The 21866-nt window shown below is 46.7% G+C and overlaps 1 protein-coding gene across 1 annotated transcript in view; it reads right to left on the bottom strand.

The window, feature by feature from the left end:
* LOC123994385 (ankyrin repeat and sterile alpha motif domain-containing protein 1B-like) overlaps window positions 1-21866 on the bottom strand; it is a 509344-nt gene that overhangs the window by 387365 nt on the left and 100113 nt on the right. Inside the window, 2 exon segments of the mRNA XM_046296905.1 lie at window positions 17536-17692; window positions 21427-21507. Coding sequence (XP_046152861.1) covers window positions 17536-17692; window positions 21427-21507 — 238 coding nt within the window.

Raw genomic sequence — 21866 nt, forward strand, 5'->3', positions numbered from 1 at the left:
TTTCGTGTACTGTCAGCGTGCTTTCAGGCAGATGCCGTTAAGCATGTTTTTTCGTTCTGGCGGCAAGTGTTCATGTTTCTGAATAACAATGAGAAACAGCTAAATGTGCATTTTATAGTGGTGCACGGGGAGGGGCCCTACGCAGGGTTTGCCAGCCCTACGCAGTGTAGCTCAGTTGGTAGAGCATGGCGCTTGTAACGCCAGGGTAGTGGGTTCGATCCCCGGGACCACCCATACGTAGAATGTATGCACACATGACTGTAAGTCGCTTTGGATAAAAGCGTCTGCTAAATGGCATATATTATTATTATTATATTAGATACTCTAATGTGTTTTGAGTGGGGATTTTGGGCATAAGAGCTTTGCGTGCCCACATAAAGGCCTTAGACAAGATGAGGCTATAAGTGCCAGTGGGGGAAATCAAGGTCAACGTCAAGGTTGCAATGAGACGCCGGCAGCAGAGGCTGGGCCAAGTCATGCCAGTGATGGTGGTGTAGATGAGCCTGAGCCTAGTCAGGCTACAGATGGTGGGGTAGCTGAGGCTGGGCCAAGTCATGCCAGTGATGGTGGTGTAGATGAGCCTGAGCCTAGTCAGGCTACAGATGGTGAGGTAGCTGAGGCTGGGCCTAGTCATGCTATGCATGGGGGTGTAGATGAGGCTGGGCCTAGTCATGCTATGCATGGGGGTGTAGATGAGGCTGGGCCTAGTCATGCTATGCATGGGGGTGTAGATGAGGCTGGGCCTAGTCATGCTATGCATGGGGATGTAGATGAGGCTGGGCCTAGTCATGCTATGCATGGGGGTGTAGATGAGGCTGGGCCTAGTCATGCTATGCATGGGGGTGTAGATGAGGCTGGACCTAGTCATGCTATGCATGGGGATGTAGATGAGGCTGGGCCTAGTCATGCTATGCATGGGGATGTAGATGAGGCTGGGCATGCTGCTTCCCTCCAGCCGACATCAGTATGGTACAGCAGTCTCTGCACCGCCTTTAGTCGGAAAGCAGCGAATCTGCTCTCCATTTCCACCAGGCACTATACTCATTCGTGGACGGACATGCAAGCAGACCTGCAACGCAAGCTGGTGGACTTTTTCTGGTCGGGCCATCACTGGCTGAGGGTGGCATTGCTGTACATGTCCGTCCACGAATGAGTACAGTGCCTGGTGGAAATGATGATTCAAATAACCAACTCATCATCAAGTTTTGATTATTTAAATCAGCTGTCTAGTGCTAGAGCAAAAAACTAACTGTGAACCTAGGAGGAGGGGCCAGGACTGAAGGTGAGAACCCCTGTGCACCCAAGAAGAGGAACCAGGACTGAGGGTGAGAACCCCTGTGCACCCAGGAAGAGGAACCAGGACTGAGGGTGAGAACTCCTGTGCACCCAGGAAGAGGAACCGGGACTGAGGGTGAGAACCCCTTTGCACCCAGGAAGAGGAACCAGGACTGAGGCTGAGAACCCCTGTGCACCCAGGAAGAGGAACCAGGACTGAGGGTGAGAACTCCTGTGCACCCAGGAAGAGGAACCAGGACTGAGGGTGAGAACCCCTGTGCACCCAGGAAGAGGAACCAGGACTGAGGGTGAGAACTCCTGTGCACCCAGGAAGAGGAACCAGGACTGAGGGTGAGAACTGCTGTGCACCCAGGAAGAGGAACCAGGACTGAGGGTGAGAACCCCTGTGCACCCAGGAAGAGGAACCAGGACTGAGGGTGAGAACTGCTGTGCACCCAGGAAGAGGAACCAGGACTGAGGGTGAGAACCCCTGTGGTAGAAGAGGGTGTTGTTTTCCCACAAGAGACACATAAAAGAGGTTCCATTGATTTTCTGCCGGCAGAACCATGTCCAATGCATGCAGAGATTGGTTAATTAAATGGTTACGGCTCACTGACTCATTAACACACACTCACACACACACACAGGTATACACAGACACCTGCATATTCACACAGAATTCATAGGTATACATTACAAAGAATAACTCAAATGAAACAAGCATTTATAAACTGACATACAACTCTCTCCTGTTCATGCCACATAAGCATAGCATAAACAGCTCTGTTTGTGCATGAATTTGTGTACGGTGTTTGTGTGGGTATGTGTGTGTGTTGGTGTGACGTGTTCAGTGTTCATGTTTGTGTTCAATGTACCCAGTAGTAAACAGTGGGCTCGGCCTGCTTTACAACCATCCCATAACCTCCCATACCCTCCAATACCCTCCAATAACCTCCCACTAAAAGAACAGACACAGCTTCTAGCCTGTTAATCATCTCTCTTTCCACCTCCATCCTTCTGTCTCCCTTGCTGTCCTCTTACCTTTCTCTCATATTCTGTCTAAAATGTTTCTTCCTCTCTACCTCCCTCTGTTATACCTACTTCCCTCCCTCTTCTATACCTCCCTCCCTCCCTCTTCTATACCTCTCTCCCTCCCTCCTCTATACCTCTCTCCCTCCTCTTCTATACCTACCTCCCTCCCTCTTCTATACCTCCCTCCCTCCCTCTTCTATACCTCCCTCCCTCCCTCCTCCCTCCCTCCTCTATACCTCCCTCCCTCCCTATTCTATACCTCTCTCCCTCCCTATTCTATACCTCCCTCCCTCTTCTATACCTCCCTCCCTCCCTCTTCTATACCTCTCTCCCTCCCCTTCTATACCTCCCTCCCTCTTCTATACCTCTCTCCCTCCTTCTTCTATACCTCCCTCCCTCTTCTATACCTCTCTACCTCCCTCTTCTATACCTCCCTCCCTCCACTATAACTCTCTCCCTCCCTCTTCTATACCTCTCTACCTCCCTCTTCTATACCTCTCTCCCTCCACTATACCTCTCTACCTACCTCTTCTATACCTCCCTCCCTCCACCCTCCCTCCCCTTCTATACCTCTCTCCCTCCCTCTTCTATACCTCCCTCCCTCCACTATACCTCCCTCCCTCCTATACCTCCCTCCCTCCCTCTTCTATACCTCTCTACCTGCCTCTTCTATACCTCTCTCCCTCCCTCTTCTATACCTCCCTCTTCTATACCTCCCTCTTCTATACCTCCCTCCCTCTCTCTTCTATACCTCCCTCCCTCCCTCTTCTATACCTCTCTACCTCCCTCTTCTATACCTCTCTCCCTCCACTATACCTCTCTACCTCCCTCTTTTATACCTCCCTCCCTCCACTATACCTCCCTCCCTCCCTCTTCTATACCTCCCTCCCTCCACTATAACTCCCTCCCTCCCTCTTCTATACCTCTCTACCTCCCTCTTCTATACCTCTCTCCCTCCACTATACCTCTCTACCTCCCTCTTCTATACCTCCCTCCCTCCACTATACCTCCCTCCCTCTTCTATACCTCTCTCCCTCCCTCTTCTATACCTCCCTCCCTCCACTATACCTCCCTCCCTCTTCTATACCTCCCTCCCTCTTCTATACATCCCTCCCTTCCTCTTCTATACCTCCCTCCCTCTTCTATACCTCTCTCCCTCCCTCTTCTACCTCTCTCCAACCTCTTCTCCATCCCTCTTCTATACCTCTCTCCCTCCACTATACCTCCCTCCCTCCACTATACCTCCCTCCCTCCATTATACCTCTCTCCCTCCCTCTTCTATACCTCCCTCCCTCCACTATACCTCTCTCCCTCCCTCTTCTATACCTTCCTCCCTCCACTATACCTCCCTTCCTCTTCTATACCTCTCTCCTTCCCTCTTCTATATCTCCCTCCCTCCACTATACCTCTCTCCCTCCCTTTTCTATACCTCCCTCCCTCCCTCCACTATACCTCCCTCCCTCCCTCTTCTATACCTCTCTCCCTCCCTCTTCTATACCTCCCTCCCTCCTCTATACCTCCCTCCCTCCCTCTTCTATACCTCCCTCCCTCCACTATACCTCCCTCCCTCCCTCTTCTATACCTCTCTCCCTCCCTCTTCTATACCTCCCTCCCTCACTCTTCTATACCTCCCTCCCCCTCTTCTATACCTATACCTCCCTCCCTCCCTCTTCTATACCTCTCTCCCTCTCTCTTCTATACCTCTCTCCCTCCCTATTCTATACCTCTCTCCATCCCTCTTCTATACCTCCCTCCCTCCACTATACCTCCCTCCCTCTTCTATACATCTCTCCCTCCCTCTTCTATACCTCCCTCCCTCCACTATACCTCTCTCCCTCCCTCTTCTATACCTCCCTCCCTCCACTATACCTCCCTCCCTCTTCTATACCTCTCTCCCTCCCTCTTCTATACCTCCCTCCCTCCACTATGCCTCTCTCCCTCCCTCTTCTATACCTCCCTGCCTCCACTATACCTCTCTCCCTCCCTCTTCTGTACCTCCCTCCCTCCACTATACCTCCCTCCCTCCCTCTTCTATACCTCTCTCCCTCCCTCTTCTATACCTCTCTCCCTCCCTCTTCTATACCTCTCTCCCTCCCTCTTCTATACCTCCCTCCCTCCCTCTTCTATACCTCCCTCCCTCCCTCTTCTATACCTCCCTCCCTCTTCTATACCTCCCTCCCTCCCTCTTCTATCCCTCCCTCCCTTTTATACCTCCCTCCCTCCACTATACCTCCCTCCCTCCCTCTTCTATACCTCTCTCCCTCCCTCCACTATACCCCCCTCCCCCTCCCTCCACTATACCCCCCTCCCTCCCTCTTCTATACCTCCCTCCCTCCCTCTTCTATACCTCCCTCCCTCCCTCTTCTATACCTCCCTCCCTCCCTCCACTATACCTCCCTCCCTCTTCTATACCCTCCCTCTCCCTCCCTCTTCCCTCCCTCCCTCCCTCCCTCTTCTATACCTCCCTCCCTCCCTCTTCTATACCTCCCTCCCTCCCTCCCTCCCTCTTCTATACCTCTCTCCCTCCCTCTTCTATACCTCCCTCCCTCCACTATACCTCCCTCCCTTCCTCTTCTATACCTCCCTCCCTCCACTATACCTCCCTCCCTACCTCCACTATACCTCCCTCTAACTCCCTCCTCTATAAAACACTCCCTACACTATACCTCCCTCCTCTATAACTCCCTACCTCACTCTATACCTCCCTCCCTCCCTCCACTATACCTCCCTCCTCTAACTCCCTCCTCTATAAAACACTCCCTACACTATACCTCCTTCCTCTAACTCCCTCCTCTATAACTCCCTCCTTTATATCTCCCTACCTCCCTCTATACCTCCCTCCCTCCCTCCACTATACCTCCCTACCTCTAACTCCCTCCCTCCACTATACCTCCCTCCTCTATAACTCTCTACCTCCCTCTATACCTCCCTCCCTCCCTCCACTATACCTCCCTCCTCCAACTCCCTCCTCTAACTCCCTACCTCCCTCTATACCTCCCTCCCTCCCTCCACTCCCTCCCTACCTCCCTCCTCCAACTCCCTCCTCTATAACTCCCTACCTCCCTCTATACCTCCCTCCCTCCCTCCACTAACTCCCTCCTCTATAACTCTCTACCTCCCTCTATACCTCCATCCCTCCCTCCACTATACCTCCCTCCTCTATAACTCTCTAACTCCCCTCCTCCACTATCCCTCCCTCCACTATACCTCCCTAACTCCACTATACCTCCCTCTAACTCCCTCCTCTATAACTCCCTACCTCCCTCTATACCTCCCTCCCTCCACTATACCTCCCTCCTCTAACTCCCTCCTCTATAACTCTCTACCTCCCTCTATACCTCCCTCCCTCCCTCCACTATACCTCCCTCCTCTAACTCCCTCCTCTATAACTCTCTACCTCCTCTATACCTCCCCCTCCCTCCACTATAACTCCCTCCTCTAACTCCCTCCTCTATAACTAACTCCCTACCTCCCTCTATACCATCCCTCCCTCCACTATACCTCCACTATACCTCCCTCTAACTCCCTCCTCTATAACTCTCTACCTCCCTCTATACCTCCCCCCCTCCCTCCACTATACCTCCCTCCTCTAACTCCCTCCTCTATAACTCTCTACCTCCCTCTATACCTCCCTCCCTCCCTCCACTATACCTCCCTAACTCCCCACTATACTCCCTCCTCCCTCTAACTCCCTCCTCCTATAACTCCCTATAACTCCCCTCTATACCTCCCTCTCCCTCCACTATACCTCCCTCCTCTAACTCCCTCCTCTATAACTCCCTCCCTCCACTATACCTCCCTCCTCTAACTCCCTACCTCCCTCTATACCTCCCTCCTCTAAAACTCCCTACCTCCCTCTATACCTCCCTCCCTCCCTCCACTATACCTCTCTCCTCTATAACTCCCTACCTCCCTCTATACCTCCCTCCCTCCCTCCACTATACCTCCCTCTATACCTCCCTCCTCTATAACTCCCTACCTCCCTCTATACCTCCCTGCTCTCACTCCTTCTTCTATAACTCCCTCCCTCCCTCCACTATACCTCCCTCCTCTAACTTCCTCCTCTATAACTCCCTCCCTCCACTATACCTCCCTCCTCTAACTCCCTCCTCTATAACTCCCTACCTCCCTCTATACCTCCCTCCTCTAAAACTCCCTACCTCCCTCTATACCTCCCTCCTCTAAAACTCCCTACCTCCCTCTATACCTCCCTCCTCTAAAACTCCCTACCTCCCTCTATACCTCCCTCCCTCCCTCTAACTCCCTCCCTCCTAACTCCCTACCTCCCTCCTCTATAACTCCCTCCCTCCACTATACCTCCCTCCCTCCACTATACTCCCTACCTCCTCTATACCTCCCTCCTCTATAACTCCCTACCTCCTCTATACCTCCTCCTCTAACTCCCTCCTCTATAACTCCCTCCCTCCTCTATACCTCCTCCCTATAACTCCCTCCCTCCACTATACCTCCCTCTATACCTCCCTCCTCCACTATACCTCCCTCTAACCTCCCTCCTCTATAACTCTCTACCTCCTCTATACCTCCCTCCTCTAACTCCCTCCTCTATAACTCCCTACCTCCTCTATACCTCCCTCCCTCCACTATACCTCCCTAACCCCCTCTATACCTCCCTACCTCCTCCTCTAACTCCCTCCTCTATAACTCTCTACCTCCTCTATACCTCCCTCCTCCACTATACCTCCCTCTATACCTCCCCCTCCTCTAACTCCCTCCTCTATAACTCTCTACCTCCCTCTATACCTCCCTCCCTCCCTCCCTCCACTCTACCTCCCTCTATACCTTCCTCCTCTAACTCCCTCCTCTATAACTATCTCCTCCCTCTATACCTCCCTCCCTCCTTCCACTCTACCTCCCTCTATACCTCCCTCCTCTAACTCCCTCCTCTATAACTCCCTACCTCCCTCTATACCTCCCTCCCTCCACTATACCTCCCTCTATACCTCCCTCCTCTAAAACTCCCTCTAACTCCCTCCTCTATAACTCTCTACCTCCCTCTATACCTCCCTCCCTCCCTCCACTATACCTCCCTCTATACCTCCCTCCTCTAACTCCCTCCTCTATAACTCTCTACATCCCTCTATACCTCCCTCCCTCCACTCTACCTCCCTCTATACCTCCCTCCTCTAACTCCCTCCTCTATAACTCTCTACCTCCCTCTATACCTCCCTCCCTCCCTCCACTCTACCTCCCTCTATACCCCCTCCTCTAACTCCCTCCTCTATAACTCTCTACCTCCCTCTATACCTCCCTCCCTCCCTCCATTCTACCTCCCTCTATACCTCCCTCTATACCTCCCTCTATACCTCCCTCTATACCTCCCTCTATACCTCCCTCTACACCTCCCTCCTCTATAACTCTCCACCTCCCTCTATACCTCCCTCTATACCTCCCTCCTCTATAACTCTCTACCTCCCTCTATACCTCCCTCCCTCCTCCATCCTCTACCTCCCTCTATACCTCCCTCTATACCTCCCCTCTATACCTCCCTCTATACCTCCCTCTATACCTCCCTCTATACCTCCCTAAATACCTCCCTCTACACCTCCCTCCTCTATAACTCTCCACCTCCCTCTATACCTCCCTCTATACCTCCCTCCTCTATAACTCTCTACCTCCCTCTATACCACCCTCCCTCCCTCCACTATACCTCCCTCTACTATACCTCCCTCTATACCTCCCTCCTCTAACTCCCTCCTCTATAACTCTCTACCTCCCTCTATACCACCCTCCCTCCCTCCACTATACCTCCCTCTATACCTCCCTCCTCTAACTCCCTCCTCTATAACTCTCTACCTCCCTCTATACCTCCCTCCCTCCCTCCCTCCACTATACCTCCCTCTATACCTCCCTCTATACCTCCCTCCTCTAAAACTCTCTACCTCCCTCCTCTATACCTCCCTCCTCTATAACTCTCTACCTCCCTCTATACCACCCTCCCTTTACTACCTTCCTCCCCTCTTTCTCCATAGTAAAACCAAACAACTTCATGTTACTCCTGCATGCTCTTTGTATTGGTTTTATTTAACTAGGCAAGTCAGTTATTGCATCCTCCAATAAAACTGTAGTAAACACCAGCATGGCAATCCCCACCCATACGCACCCATACCAACCCTAGTGTAATATATACAGGGTGTTGTTTAGTGGATACTATATCCCACCCATACAGGGTGTTGTTTAGTGGATACTATATCTTGGTGACCAGGGTGTTGTTTAGTGGATACCACCCTATATCGACCCGATACCCGCCCTTGGTGACCAGGGTGTTGTTTAGTGGATACGTGTAATATATACAGGGTGTTGTTTAGTGGATACTATATCTTGGTGACTAGTGTAATATATACAGGGTGTTGTTTAGTGGATACTATATCTTGGTGACTAGTGTAATATATACAGGGTGTTGTTTAGTGGATACTATATCTTGGTGACTAGTGTAATATATACAGGGTGTTGTTTAGTGGATACTATATCTTGGTGACTAGTGTAATATATACAGGGTGTTGTTTAGTGGATACTATATCTTGGTGACTAGTGTAATATATACAGGGTGTTGTTTAGTGGATACTATATCTTGGTGACTAGTGTAATATATACAGGGTGTTGTTTAGTGGATACTATATCTTGGTGACTAGTGTAATATATACAGGGTGTTGTTTAGTGGATACTATATCTTGGTGACTAGTGTAATATATACAGGGTGTTGTTTAGTGGATACTATATCTTGGTGACTAGTGTAATATATACAGGGTGTTGTTTAGTGGATACTATATCTTGGTGACTAGTGTAATATATACAGGGTGTTGTTTAGTGGATACTATATCTTGTGTGACTAGGGTGTTGTTTAATATATATCAGGGTGTTGTTTAGTGGATACTATATCTTGGTGACTAGTGTAATATATACAGGGTGTTGTTTAGTGGATACTATATCTTGGTGACTAGTGTAATATATACAGGGTGTTGTTTAGTGGATACTATATCTTGTTTAGTGACTAGTGTAATATATACAGGGTGTTGTTTAGTGGATACTATATCTTGGTGACTAGTGTAATATATACAGGGTGTTGTTTAGTGGATACTATATCTTGGTGACTAGTGTAATATATACAGGGTGTTGTTTAGTGGATACTATATCTTGGTGACTAGTGTAATATATACAGGGTGTTGTTTAGTGGATACTATATCTTGGTGACTAGTGTAATATATACAGGGTGTTGTTTAGTGGATACTATATCTTGGTGACTAGTGTAATATATACAGGGTGTTGTTTAGTGGATACTATATCTTGGTGACTAGTGTAATATATACAGGGTGTTGTTTAGTGGATACTATATCTTGGTGACTAGTGTAATATATACAGGGTGTTGTTTAGTGGATACTATATCTTGGTGACTAGTGTAATATATACAGGGTGTTGTTTAGTGGATACTATATCTTGGTGACTAGTGTAATATATACAGGGTGTTGTTTAGTGGATACTATATCTTGGTGACTAGTGTAATATATACAGGGTGTTGTTTAGTGGATACTATATCTTGGTGACTAGTGTAATATATACAGGGTGTTGTTTAGTGGATACTATATCTTGGTGACTAGTGTAATATATACAGGGTGTTGTTTAGTGGATACTATATCTTGGTGACTAGTGTAATATATACAGGGTGTTGTTTAGTGGATACTATATCTTGGTGACTAGTGTAATATATACAGGGTGTTGTTTAGTGGATACTATATCTTGGTGACTAGTGTAATATATACAGGGTGTTGTTTAGTGGATACTATATCTTGGTGACTAGTGTAATATATACAGGGTGTTGTTTAGTGGATACTATATCTTGGTGACTAGTGTAATATATGCAGGGTGTTGTTTAGTGGATACTATATCTTGACTAGTGACAGGGTGTTGTTTAGTGTAATATATACAGGGTGTTGTTTAGTGGATACTATATCTTGGTGACTAGTGTAATATATACAGGGTGTTGTTTAGTGGATACTATATCTTGGTGACTAGTGTAATATATACAGGGTGTTGTTTAGTGGATACTATATCTTGGTGACTAGTGTAATATATGCAGGGTGCTATTTCTGGTGCAGGCAGTGTATTGCCAAGATCAATTATAGCCACACACACAGATACAACAACATAACACACAGACACACACACAGACACACACACAGACACACACACACAAACACACACACAAACAATATTGTGTAAATAATCTGTGACTTACATACAGTTGAAGTCAGAAGTTTACATACACCTTAGCAAAGTACATTTAAACTCAGTTTTTCACAATTCCTGACATTTAATCCTACTACAAATTCCCTGTTTTAGGTCAGTTAGGATCACCACTTTATTTTAAGAATGTGAAATGTCAGAAAAATAGTAGAGAGAATGATTGATTTCATATTTTTCTTTCATCAAATTCCCAGTGGGTCAGAACTTTACATACACTCAATTAGTATTTGGTAGCATTGCCTTTAAATTGTTTAACTTTGGGTCAAACGTTTCAGGAAGCCTTCCACAAGCTTACCACAATAAATTGGGTGAATTTTGGCCCATTCCTCCTGACAGAGCTGGTGTAAGGTATGCAGGCCTCCTTGCTCGCACACACTTTCTCAGTTCTGCCCACAAATTGTCTATGGGATTGAGGTCAGGGCTTTGTCCAATACCTTGACTTTGTAGTCCTTAAGCCATTTTGCCACAACTTTGGAAGTATGCTTGGTGTCATTATCCATTTGGAAGACTCATTTGCGACCAAGCTTTAACTTCCTGACTGATTTCTTGTGATGTTGCTTCAATATATCCACATAATTTTCCTTCCTCATGAAGCCATCTTGTTTGTGAAGTGCACCAGTCCCTCCTGCAGCAAAGCACCCCCACAACATGATGCTGCCAATCCCTGTGCTTCCCGGTTGGGATGATGTTCTTCGGCTTGCAAGCTTCCCCTTTTTCCTACAAACATACGATGGTCATTATGGCCAAACAGTTCTATTTTTGTTTCATCAGACCAGAGAACATTTCTTCAAAAAGTACGATCTTTGTCCCCATGTGCAGTTGTAACCCATAGTCTGGCTTTTTTATGGAGGTTTTGGAGCATTGGCTTCTTCCTTTCTGAGCGGCCTTTCAGGTTATGTCGATATAGGACTTGTTTTACTGTGAATATAGATACTTTTGTACCCGTTTCCTCCATTTTCAAGGTCCTTTGCTGTTGTTCTGGGATTGATTTACACTTTTCGCACCAAAGTACGTTCATCTCTAGGAGACAGTACAGTATAGTGTATAACAGAACATAGTGTGGTACAGAATAGTGTAGTACAGAATAGTGTAGCACGGAACAATGTGTAGTAAAGAATAGTGTGTAGTACAGAATAGTGTAGAACAAAATAGTGTGTAGAAAAGAATAGTGTGTATTAAAGAATGGTGTAGTACAGAACAGTGTGTAGTACAGAACAGTGTGTCGTACAGAACAGTGAGTAGTAAAGGATGGTGTAGAACAGTGTGTAGAACAGAAGAGTGTGTAGAAAAGAATAGTGTGTATTAAAGAATGGTGTAGAACAGAACAGTGTGTAGTACAGCATAGTCTAGTATAGAATAGTGTGTAGTAAAGCACAGTGTAGAACAGAACAGTGTGTAGTACAGCATAGTCTAGTATAGAATAGTGTGTAGTAAAGCACAGTGTAGAACAGAACAGTGTGTAGTACGGAACAGTGTGTAGTACAGAACAGTGTGTAGTACAGCATAGTCTAGTATAGAATAGTGTGTAGTAAAGCACAGTGTAGAACAGAACAGTGTGTAGTACAGAACAGTGTGTAGTACAGCATAGTCTAGTATAGAATAGTGTGTAGTAAAGCACAGTGTAGAACAGAACAGTGTGTAGTACAGCATAGTCTAGTATAGAATAGTGTGTAGTAAAGCACAGTGTAGAACAGAACAGTGTGTAGTACAGAACAGTGTGTAGTACAGAAGTCAGAATGTGTAAAGCACAGTACAGCATAGTCTAGTATAGAATAGTGTGTAGTAAAGCACAGTGTAGAACAGAACAGTGTGTAGTACAGAACAGTGTGTAGTACAGAACAGTGTGTAGTACAGAACAGTGTGTAGTACAGAACAGTGTGTAGTACAGAACAGTGTGTAGTACAGAACAGTGTGTAGTACAGAACAGTATGTAGTACAGAACAGTGTGTAGTACAGAACAGTGTGTAGTAAAGCACAGTGTAGAACAGAACAGTGTGTCGTACAGAACAGTGTGTAGTACAGCATAGTCTAGTATAGAATAGTGTGTAGTAAAGCACAGTGTAGAATAGAACAGTGTGTAGTACAGAACAGTGTGTCGTACAGAACAGTGTGTCGTACAGAACAGTGTGTAGTAAAGGATAGTGTAGAACAGTAGTGTAAAACAGAAGTGTGTAGTACATAAGTGTAGAACAGAACCGTGTAGAACAGAATAGTGTGTAGTACAGAATAGTGCAGAACAGAACAGTGTGCCGAACAGAAGTGTGGGATCTTTCTCATGGCTATATATAGATATTTTTTAAAGCATTCATGATTTGCGTAAATGTAATATACTAAGTATTACTCTTGTTAAAAATATGAAATGGTATTACATTTGGTGAAGATAAGCATTTCTCTACGGCTGGCGATGCTTTCCTCCTGGCTAACCCTACCCCGGCCAACAGCTCACACCCCCCGCAGCTCCTTGCCCAAGCCACCCCAGCTTCTCCTTCACCCAAAACTAGATAGCAGATGTTCTGAAAGAGCTGAAAAACCTGGACCCGTACAAATCAGCTGGGCTAGACAATCTGGACCCTCTCTTTCTAAAATGATCCGCCACCATTGTTGCAACCTCTATTACCAGTCTGTTCAACCTCTCTTTTGAATTGTCTGAGATGCCTAAAGATTGGAAAGCTGCCACGGTCATCCCCCTCTTCAACAGGGGTGACACTCTAGACCCAAACTGTTATTGACCTATATCCAGCCTGCCCTGCCTATCTAAAGTCTTCGAAAGCCAAGTTAATAAACAGATCACTGACCATTTCAAATCTCACCGTACCTTCTAGAGCTCGGTTTTCGAGCTGGTCATGGGTGCACCTCAGCCACGCTCGAGGTACTAAACGATATCATAACCGCCCTCAATAAAAGACAGTACTGTGCAGCCGTCTTCATTGACCTGGCCAAGGCTTTCGACTCTGTCAATCACCGTATTCTCAACAGCATTGATTTCTCAAATGACTGCCTCGCCTGGTTCACCAACTACTTTTCAGGCAGAGTTTAGTGTGTCAAATTGGAGGGCCTGTTGTCCGGACCTCTGGCAGTCTCTATGTGGGTACCACAGGGTTCAATTCTCGGGTCGACTCTTTTCTCTGTATATATCAACGATGTCGCTCTTGCTGCTGGAGATTCTCTGATCCACCTCTACACAGACGACACCATTCTGTATACTTCTGGCCCCTCGTTGGAAACGGTGTTAACTAACCTCCAAACGAGCGTCAATACCATACGACTGCTCTGGCCTCCAACTGCACTTAAATGCAAGTAATACCAAATGCACCATTTGCTGCCCGCACCCGCCTGCCCGACTAGCATCACTACTCTGGACGGTTCCGACTTTGAATATGTGCACAACTACAAATACCTAGACTGTAAACTCTCCTTCCAGACTCATATTAAACATTTCCAATCCAAAATTAAATATGGAATTGGCTTCCTATTTCGCAACAAAGCCTCCTTCACTCACGCCGCCAAACATACCCTTGTAAAACTGACTATCCTATCGATCCTCGACTTCGGCGATGTCATTTACAAAATAGCTTCCAATACTCTACTCAGCAAACTGGATGCAGTCTATCACAGTGCCATCCGTTTTGTTACCAAAGCCCCTTACACCACCCACCACTGTGACCTGTATGCTCCAGTCGGTTGGCCCTTGCTACATATTGGTCTCCAGACCCACTGGCTCCAGGTCATGTATAAGTCTATGCTAGGTAAAGCTCCACCTTAGCTCACTGGTCACGAGCACAATATCCACCCGTAGCACGTGCTCCAGCAGGTACAGTGCCTTGCGAAAGTATTCGGCCCCCTTGAACTTTGCGACCTTTTGCCACATTTCAGGCTTCAAACATAAAGATATAAAACTGTATTTTTTTGTGAAGAATCAACAAGTGGGACAAAATCATGAAGTGGAACGACATTTATTGGATATTTCAAACATTTTTAACAAATCAAAAACTGAAAAATTGGGCGTGCAAAATTATTCAGCCCCTTTACTTTCAGTGCAGCAAACTCTCTCCAGAAGTTCAGTGAGCATCTCTGAATGATCCAATGTTGACCTAAATGACTAATGATGATAAATACAATCCACCTGTGTGTAAACAAGTCTCTGTATAAATGCACCTGCACTGTGATAGTCTCAGAGGTCTGTTAAAACCGCAGAGAGCATCATGAAGAACAAGGAACACACCAGGCAGGTCCGATATACTGTTGTGAAGAAGTTTAAAGCCGGATTTGGATACAAAAAGATTTCCCAAGCTTTAAACATCCCAAGGAGCACTGTGCAAGCGATAATATTGAAGTGGGAGGAGTATCAGACCACTGCAAATCTACCAAGACCTGGCCGTCCCTCTAAACTTTCAGCTCATACAAGGAGAAGACTGATCAGAGATGCAGCCAAGAGGCCCATGATCACTCTGGATGAACTGCAGAGATCTACAGCTGAGGTGGGAGACTCTGTCCATAGGACAACAATCAGTTGTATATTGCACAAATCTGGCCTTTATGGAAGAGTGGCAAGAAGAAAGCCATTTCTTAAAGATATCCATAAAAAGTGTCGTTTAAAGTTTGCCACAAGCCACCTGGGAGACACACCAAACATGTGGAAGAAGGTGCTCTGGTCAGATGAAACCAAAATGGAACTTTTTGGCAACAATACAAAACGTTATGTTTGGCGTAAAAGCAACACAGCTAATCACCCTGAACACACCATCCCCACTGTCAAACATGGTGGTGGCAGCATCATGGTTTGGGCCTGCTTTTCTTCAGCACGGACAGGGAAGATGGTTAAAATTGATGGTAGATGGATGGAGCCAAATACAGGACCATTCTGGAAGAAAACCTGATGGAGTCTGCAAAAGACCTGAGACTGGGACGGAGATTTTTCTTCCAACAAGACAATGATCCAAAACATAAAGCAAAATCTACAATGGAATGGTTCAAAAATAAACATATCCAGGTGTTAGAATTGCCAAGTCAAAGTCCAGACCTGAATCCAATCGAGAATCTGTGGAAAGAACTGAAAACTGCTGTTCACAAATGCTCTCCATCCAACCTCACTGAGCTCGAGCTGTTTTACAAGGAGGAATGGGAAACAATTTCAGTCTCTCGATGTGCAAAACTGATAGAGACATACCCCAAGCGACTTACAGCTGTAATTGCAGCAAAAGGTGGCGCTACAAAGTATTAACTTAAGGGGGATGAATCATTTTGCCCAATTTTTCAGTTTTTGAGTTGTTAAAAACTTTTGAAATATCCAATAAATGTCGTTCCACTTCATGATTGTGTCCCACTTGTTGTTGATTCTTCACAAAAAAATACAGTTTTATATCTTTATGTTTGAAGCCTGAAATATGGCAAAAGGTCGCAAAGTTCAAGGGGGCCGAATACTTTCGCAAGGCACTGTATATCTCACTGGTCATCCCCAATGCCAACACCTACTTTGGCCACCTTTCCTTCCAGTTCTCTGCTGCCAATGACTGGAACAAATTGCAAACATCGCTGAAGTTGGAGATGTATATTTCCCTCACTAACTTTAAACATCAGCTATCTGAGCAGCTAAAAGATCGCTGCAGCTGTACATAGCCCATCTGTAAAAAGCCCACACAATCTACCTTCCTCATCCCCATATTGTTTTTCATTTACTTTTCTGCTCTTTTGCACACCAGTATTTCTACTTGCACATCACCATCTGCTCATCTATCATTCCAGTGTTAATTTTCTAAATTGTAATTACTTCGCTACTATGGCCTATTTATTTCCTTACCTCCTCACACCACACCGTATATAGACTTTTTATTAACTGTACGCTTGTTTATTCCATGTGTAACTCTGTGTTGTTGTTTGTGTCGCACTGCTTTGCTTTATATTGGCCAGGTTGCAGTTGCAAATGAGAACTTGTTCTCAACTAGCTTACCGGTTAAATAAAGGTGACATAAAAAATATATAAATAAAAAAATAGCACATTACGAGTTGTTTAGGACTCGAAACTCAAAGTTTAGGACTTGGGACTTGACTCAGACTTGACTGTCTTGACTTGGGACTTGAGTGTTAAAACTTGAGACTGACTTGTAAAACAATGACTTGGTCCCACCTCTGGTGTGCAGTACAGTATAGTGTTGAACCGAACAGTGTGTAGAACAGAACAGTTTGTAGTACAGTATAGTGTAGAACAGAATAGTGTGCGGTACAGTATAGTGTAGAACAGAACAGTGTGTAGTACATTTACATTTACATTTAAGTCATTTAGCAGACGCTCTTATCAGAACAGTGTGTAGTACAGTATAGTGTAGAACAGAATAGGGTGTAGTACAGTATAGTGTAGAACAGAACAGGGTGTAGTACAGTATAGTGTAGAAGAGAACAGTGTGTAGTACAGAATAGTGTGCAGTACAGAACAGTGTAGAACAGAATAGGGTGTAGTACAGTATAGTGTAGAACAGAATAGGGTGTAGTACAGTATAGTGTAGAACAGAACAGTGTGTAGTACAGTATAGTGTACAACAGAACAGTGTGTAGTACAGTATAGTGTAGAACAGAATAGGGTGTAGTACAGTATAGTGTAGAAGAGAACAGTGTGTAGTACAGAATAGTGTGCAGTACAGAACAGTGTGTAGTACAGTATAGTGTAGAACAGAACAGTGTGTAGTACAGTATAGTGTACAACAGAACAGTGTGTAGTACAGTATAGTGTAGAACAGAATAGGGTGTAGTACAGTATAGTGTAGAACAGAATAGGGTGTAGTACAGTATAGTGTAGAACAGAATAGGGTGTAGTACAGTATAGTGTAGAACAGAACATTGTAGAACAGTATAGTGTAGAACAGAACAGTGTGTAGTACAGAATAGTGTGTAGTACAGTATAGTGTAGAACAGAATAGGATGTAGTACATTATAGTGTAGAACAGTATAGTGTAGAACAGAACAGTGTGTTGTCACCTGCTGGTTGACGCGGCAGTGTGAGGGCCCGTGGTGGACGAGGATACGGACGATGTCTACGTCTCCACGCCAGGCGGCCAGGTGCAAGGGGAAGCAGCCCTTACTGTCAGCCACATTGGTGGAGGCTTCAAACTGGAGCAACTTCAACACCACGTCCCTGAGGAGGAGAAGGAGGAGGAGGGAGCAGGAGGATGGGGGGAGAATGGCGGAAGGGGATAGAGAGAGAGGAGAGCAGGAAGGGGAGTGATAGAGAGCGAGGGACAGAGGGAAGAGATGGAATAGAGAGAGAGAGAGAGAGAGAGAGAGAGAGAGAGAGGAGAGAGAGAGAGAGAGAGAGAGAGAGAGAGAGAGAGAGAGAGAGAGAGAGAGAGAGAGAGAGAGAGAGAGAGAGAGAGAGAGAGAGAGAGAGAGAGAGAGAGGGAATGATGGGGAGAGAAGGGGAATGATGGGGAGAGAAGGGGAGAGAGAGGGAGAGAAGGGGAATGATGGGGAGAGAAGGGGAATGATGGGGAGAGAAGGGGAATGATGGGGAGAGAAGGGGAATGATGGGGAGAGAAGGGGAATGATGGGGAGAGAAGGGGAATGATGGGGAGAGAAGGGGAATGATGGGGAGAGAAGGGGAATGATGGGGAGAGAAGGGGAATGATGGGGAGAGAAGGGGAATGATGGGGAGAGAAGGGGAATGATGGGGAGAGAAGGGGAATGATGGGGAGAGAAGGGGAATGATGGGGAGAGAAGGGGAATGATGGGGAGAGAAGGGGAATGATGGGGAGAGAAGGGGAATGATGGGGAGAGAAAGGCAAGAAAGCGGAGAGAGAGAGAGAGAGAGAGAGAGAGAGAGAGAGAGAGAGAGAGAGAGAGAGAGAGAGAGAGAGAGAGAGGAGATGGAATAGAGAGAGAAGGGGAATGATGGGGAGAGAAAGGCAAGAAAGCGGAGAGAGAGAAAAGGCATAGAGAGAGCGAAAGCGGAGAGAGAGAGAAGAGAAACAGAGAAAGAGAACGAGAAAGAAAGAAAGAAAATGGAAACAGAGCAAGAAGGGGGAGAGAGAAAGAAAAGTACTTTACTTGGCCTGAATCATAATGCCAGCTGCATAACCAAGGCTGCCTTGAATGTTTATATGTGTGTGGATTAAAATCATTAAAATCATTAGCTGGACAGAAATTAACTCTTCACATTGAAATAATTAAGTTTGTTGCTTCACCATTGTAGAACGCCACGTTCACATTGAGTGTGTCCCTAATGGCCCCTATTCCCGATATAGTGCACTACTACAGTATATAGGGAATACGGTGCAATTTAGGATGCATCCATTGTCAAAACTCAACGTTCTAAAAGTGTACAGTTAAATGGTTAGTTCCCTCCTTGTTCCCCCCTCATCTAAAGTTCTAAATCACTTCTCTAAGTGAGTGTTTGTGACCTTGTTTTTCACTTGGAGCCTGTACTTTTCACTCTCTCCCTCCCTTTATCTCTGTCTCCTTCTCTCTCCCTATCCCTTTATGTCTCGCTCTCTCTCATTCTCTCCCTGCTTCACTCTCCTTCTCCTGCTGCAGCTGTTGGAAAGAAGGAAATCCACATTATTGCCTCCAAGGCACAGCATTAATCCGACAGTTTTGCTGAGCAGGGCTAGCCGTCAGACTCCTCTTAATCCGACAGTTTGGCTGAGCAGGGCTAGCCGTCAGACTCCTCTTAATCCGACAGTTTGGCTGAGCAGGGCTAGCCGTCAGACTCCTCTTAATCCGACAGTTTGGCTGAGCAGGGGCGTCAGACTCCTCTTAATCCGACAGTTTGGCTGAGCAGGGACTCCTCTTAATCCGACAGTTTGGCTGAGCAGGGCTAGCCGTCAGACTCCTCTTAATCCGACAGTTTGGCTGAGACTCCTCTCTTAATCCGACAGTTTGGCTGAGCAGGGCTAGCCGTCAGACTCCTCTTAATCCGACAGTTTGGCAGACTCAGACCTCTTAATCCGACAGTTTGGCTGAGCAGGGCTAGCCGTCAGACTCCTCTTAATCCGACAGTTTGGCTGAGCAGGGCTAGCCGTCAGACTCCTCTTAATCCGACAGTTTGGCTGAGCAGGGCTCCAGACAGTTTGGCTGAGCAGGGCTGAGCAGGGCTAGCCGTCAGACTCCTCTTAATCCAACAGTTTGGCTGAGCACAGTTAATCCAACAGGCTGAGCAGGGCTAGCCGTCAGACTCCTCTTAATCCGACAGTTTGGCTGAGCAGGGCTAGACTCCTCTTAATCCAACAGTTTCAGACTCCTCTTAATCCAACAGTTTGGCTGAGCAGGGCTAGCCGTCAGACTCCTCTTAATCCAACAGTTTGGCTGAGCAGGGCTAGCCGTCAGACTCCTCTTAATCCAACAGTTTGGCTGAGCAGGGCTGAGCAGGGCCGTCAGACTCCTCTTAATCCAACAGTTTGGCTGAGCAGGGCTAGCCGTCAGACTCCTCTTAATCCAACAGTTTGGCTGAGCAGGGCTAGCCGTCAGACTCCTCTTAATCCAACAGTTTTGCTGAGCAGGGCTAGCCGTCAGACTCCTCTTAATCCAACAGTTTGGCTGAGCAGGGCTAGCCGTCAGACTCCTCTTAATCCAACAGTTTGGCTGAGCAGGGCTAGCCGTCAGACTCCTCTTAATCCAACAGCTAGCCGTCAGACTCCTCTTAATCCAACAGTTTGGACTCCTCTTAATCCAACAGTTTGGCTGAGCAGGGCTAGCCGTCAGACTCCTCTTAATCCAACAGTTTTGAGCAGGGCTGAGCAGGGCTGAGCAGGGCCGTCAGACTCCTCTTAATCCAACAGTTTGGCTGAGCAGGGCTAGCCGTCAGACTCCTCTTAATCCAACAGTTTGGCTGAGCAGGGCTAGCCGTCAGACTCCTCTTAATCCAACAGTTTGGCTGAGCAGGGCTAGCCGTCAGACTCCTCTTAATCCAACAGTTTGGCTGAGCAGGGCAGTTTGGCTGAGCAGGGCGTCAGACTCCTCTTAATCCAACAGTTTGGCTGAGCAGGGCTAGCCGTCAGACTCCTCTTAATCCAACAGTTTGGCTGAGCAGGGCTAGTCAGACTCCTCTTAATCCAACAGTTTCAGACTCCTCTTAATCCAACAGTTTGGCTGAGCAGGGCTAGCCAGTTTCAGACTCAGACTCCTCTTAATCCAACAGTTTTTTCAGACTCCTCTTAATCCAACAGTTTGGCTGAGCAGGGCTAGCCGTCAGACTCATCTTAATCCAACAGTTTGGCTGAGCAGGGCAAGACTCATCTTAATCCAACAGTTTTGCCTAGCAGGGCTAGCCGTCAGACTCCTCTTAATCCAACAGCAAGAAAAAGGGATTTGTGTGTGTGTGTGTGTGTGTGTGTGTGTGTGTGTGTGTGTGTGTGTGTGTGTGTGTGTGTGTGTGTGTGTGTGTGTGTGTGTGTGTGTGTGTGTGTGTGTGTGTGTGTGTGTGTGTGTGTGTGTGTGTGTGTGTGTGTGTGTGTGAGAGAGAAAATGTGGAAAGGGGCTGTGTGTGTGTGTGTGTGTGTGTGTGTGTGTGTGTGTGTGTGTGTGTGTGTGTGTGTGTGTGTGTGTGTGTGTGTGTGTGTGTGTGTGTGAGAGAGAAAATGTGGAAAGGGGTTGGTGTGTGTGTGTGTGTGTGTGTGTGTGTGTGTGTGTGTGTGTGTGTGTGTGTGTGTGTGTGTGTGTGTGTGTGTGTGTGTGTGTGTGTGTGTGTGTGTGTGTGTGTGTGTGTGTGTGTGTGTGTGTGTGTGTGTGTGTGTGTGTGTGTGTGTGTGTGTGTGTGTGTGTGTGTGTGTGTGTAAAAGGCAATCACATTGCATTACACTCACAAGCATGCAAGCACACCGACAAACACTTCCTCACCCCCAACAGCCACCTCTCCACATACACACAGACTCTTACCTGTGTCCGTTCAGTGATGCGTGGTGGAGGGGTGTGTACCCTGAACTGTCTGCACAGTTCACATTCAAGCCTCTCCACATGCTGTGGACACAAGACAGACAGACTGTAAGCCAACACGCACCAAGACACAGTCCTTACAATTGTATGCTTTCCAATTGAACTTTTTGTTTTCCTGTAATTGAAAATCACACTTAAGTCCACAACAGGCTTTCTATATGTTGAGCACATGATCATGATAGACACTGAAGTACAAAGAGACACAATATAGAAGCCCTTTTCTTTTAGCCTGATCACAGATCTGTTTGTGCCTTAGCCACATCACAATGACCATCGGAGTCAGCAAGACAGTGCAAACAGATCTGGGACCAGTCTATCTTTCTTCTATGGGATGTGGGACCTCCAAAGGGCTAAGATTGGCATGTAATGGACTCGTTTTCCCA

The sequence above is a fragment of the Oncorhynchus gorbuscha genome, linkage group LG14 (assembly GCF_021184085.1).
Source record: "Oncorhynchus gorbuscha isolate QuinsamMale2020 ecotype Even-year linkage group LG14, OgorEven_v1.0, whole genome shotgun sequence".
In the NCBI taxonomy this organism is placed as follows: domain Eukaryota; kingdom Metazoa; phylum Chordata; class Actinopteri; order Salmoniformes; family Salmonidae; genus Oncorhynchus; species Oncorhynchus gorbuscha.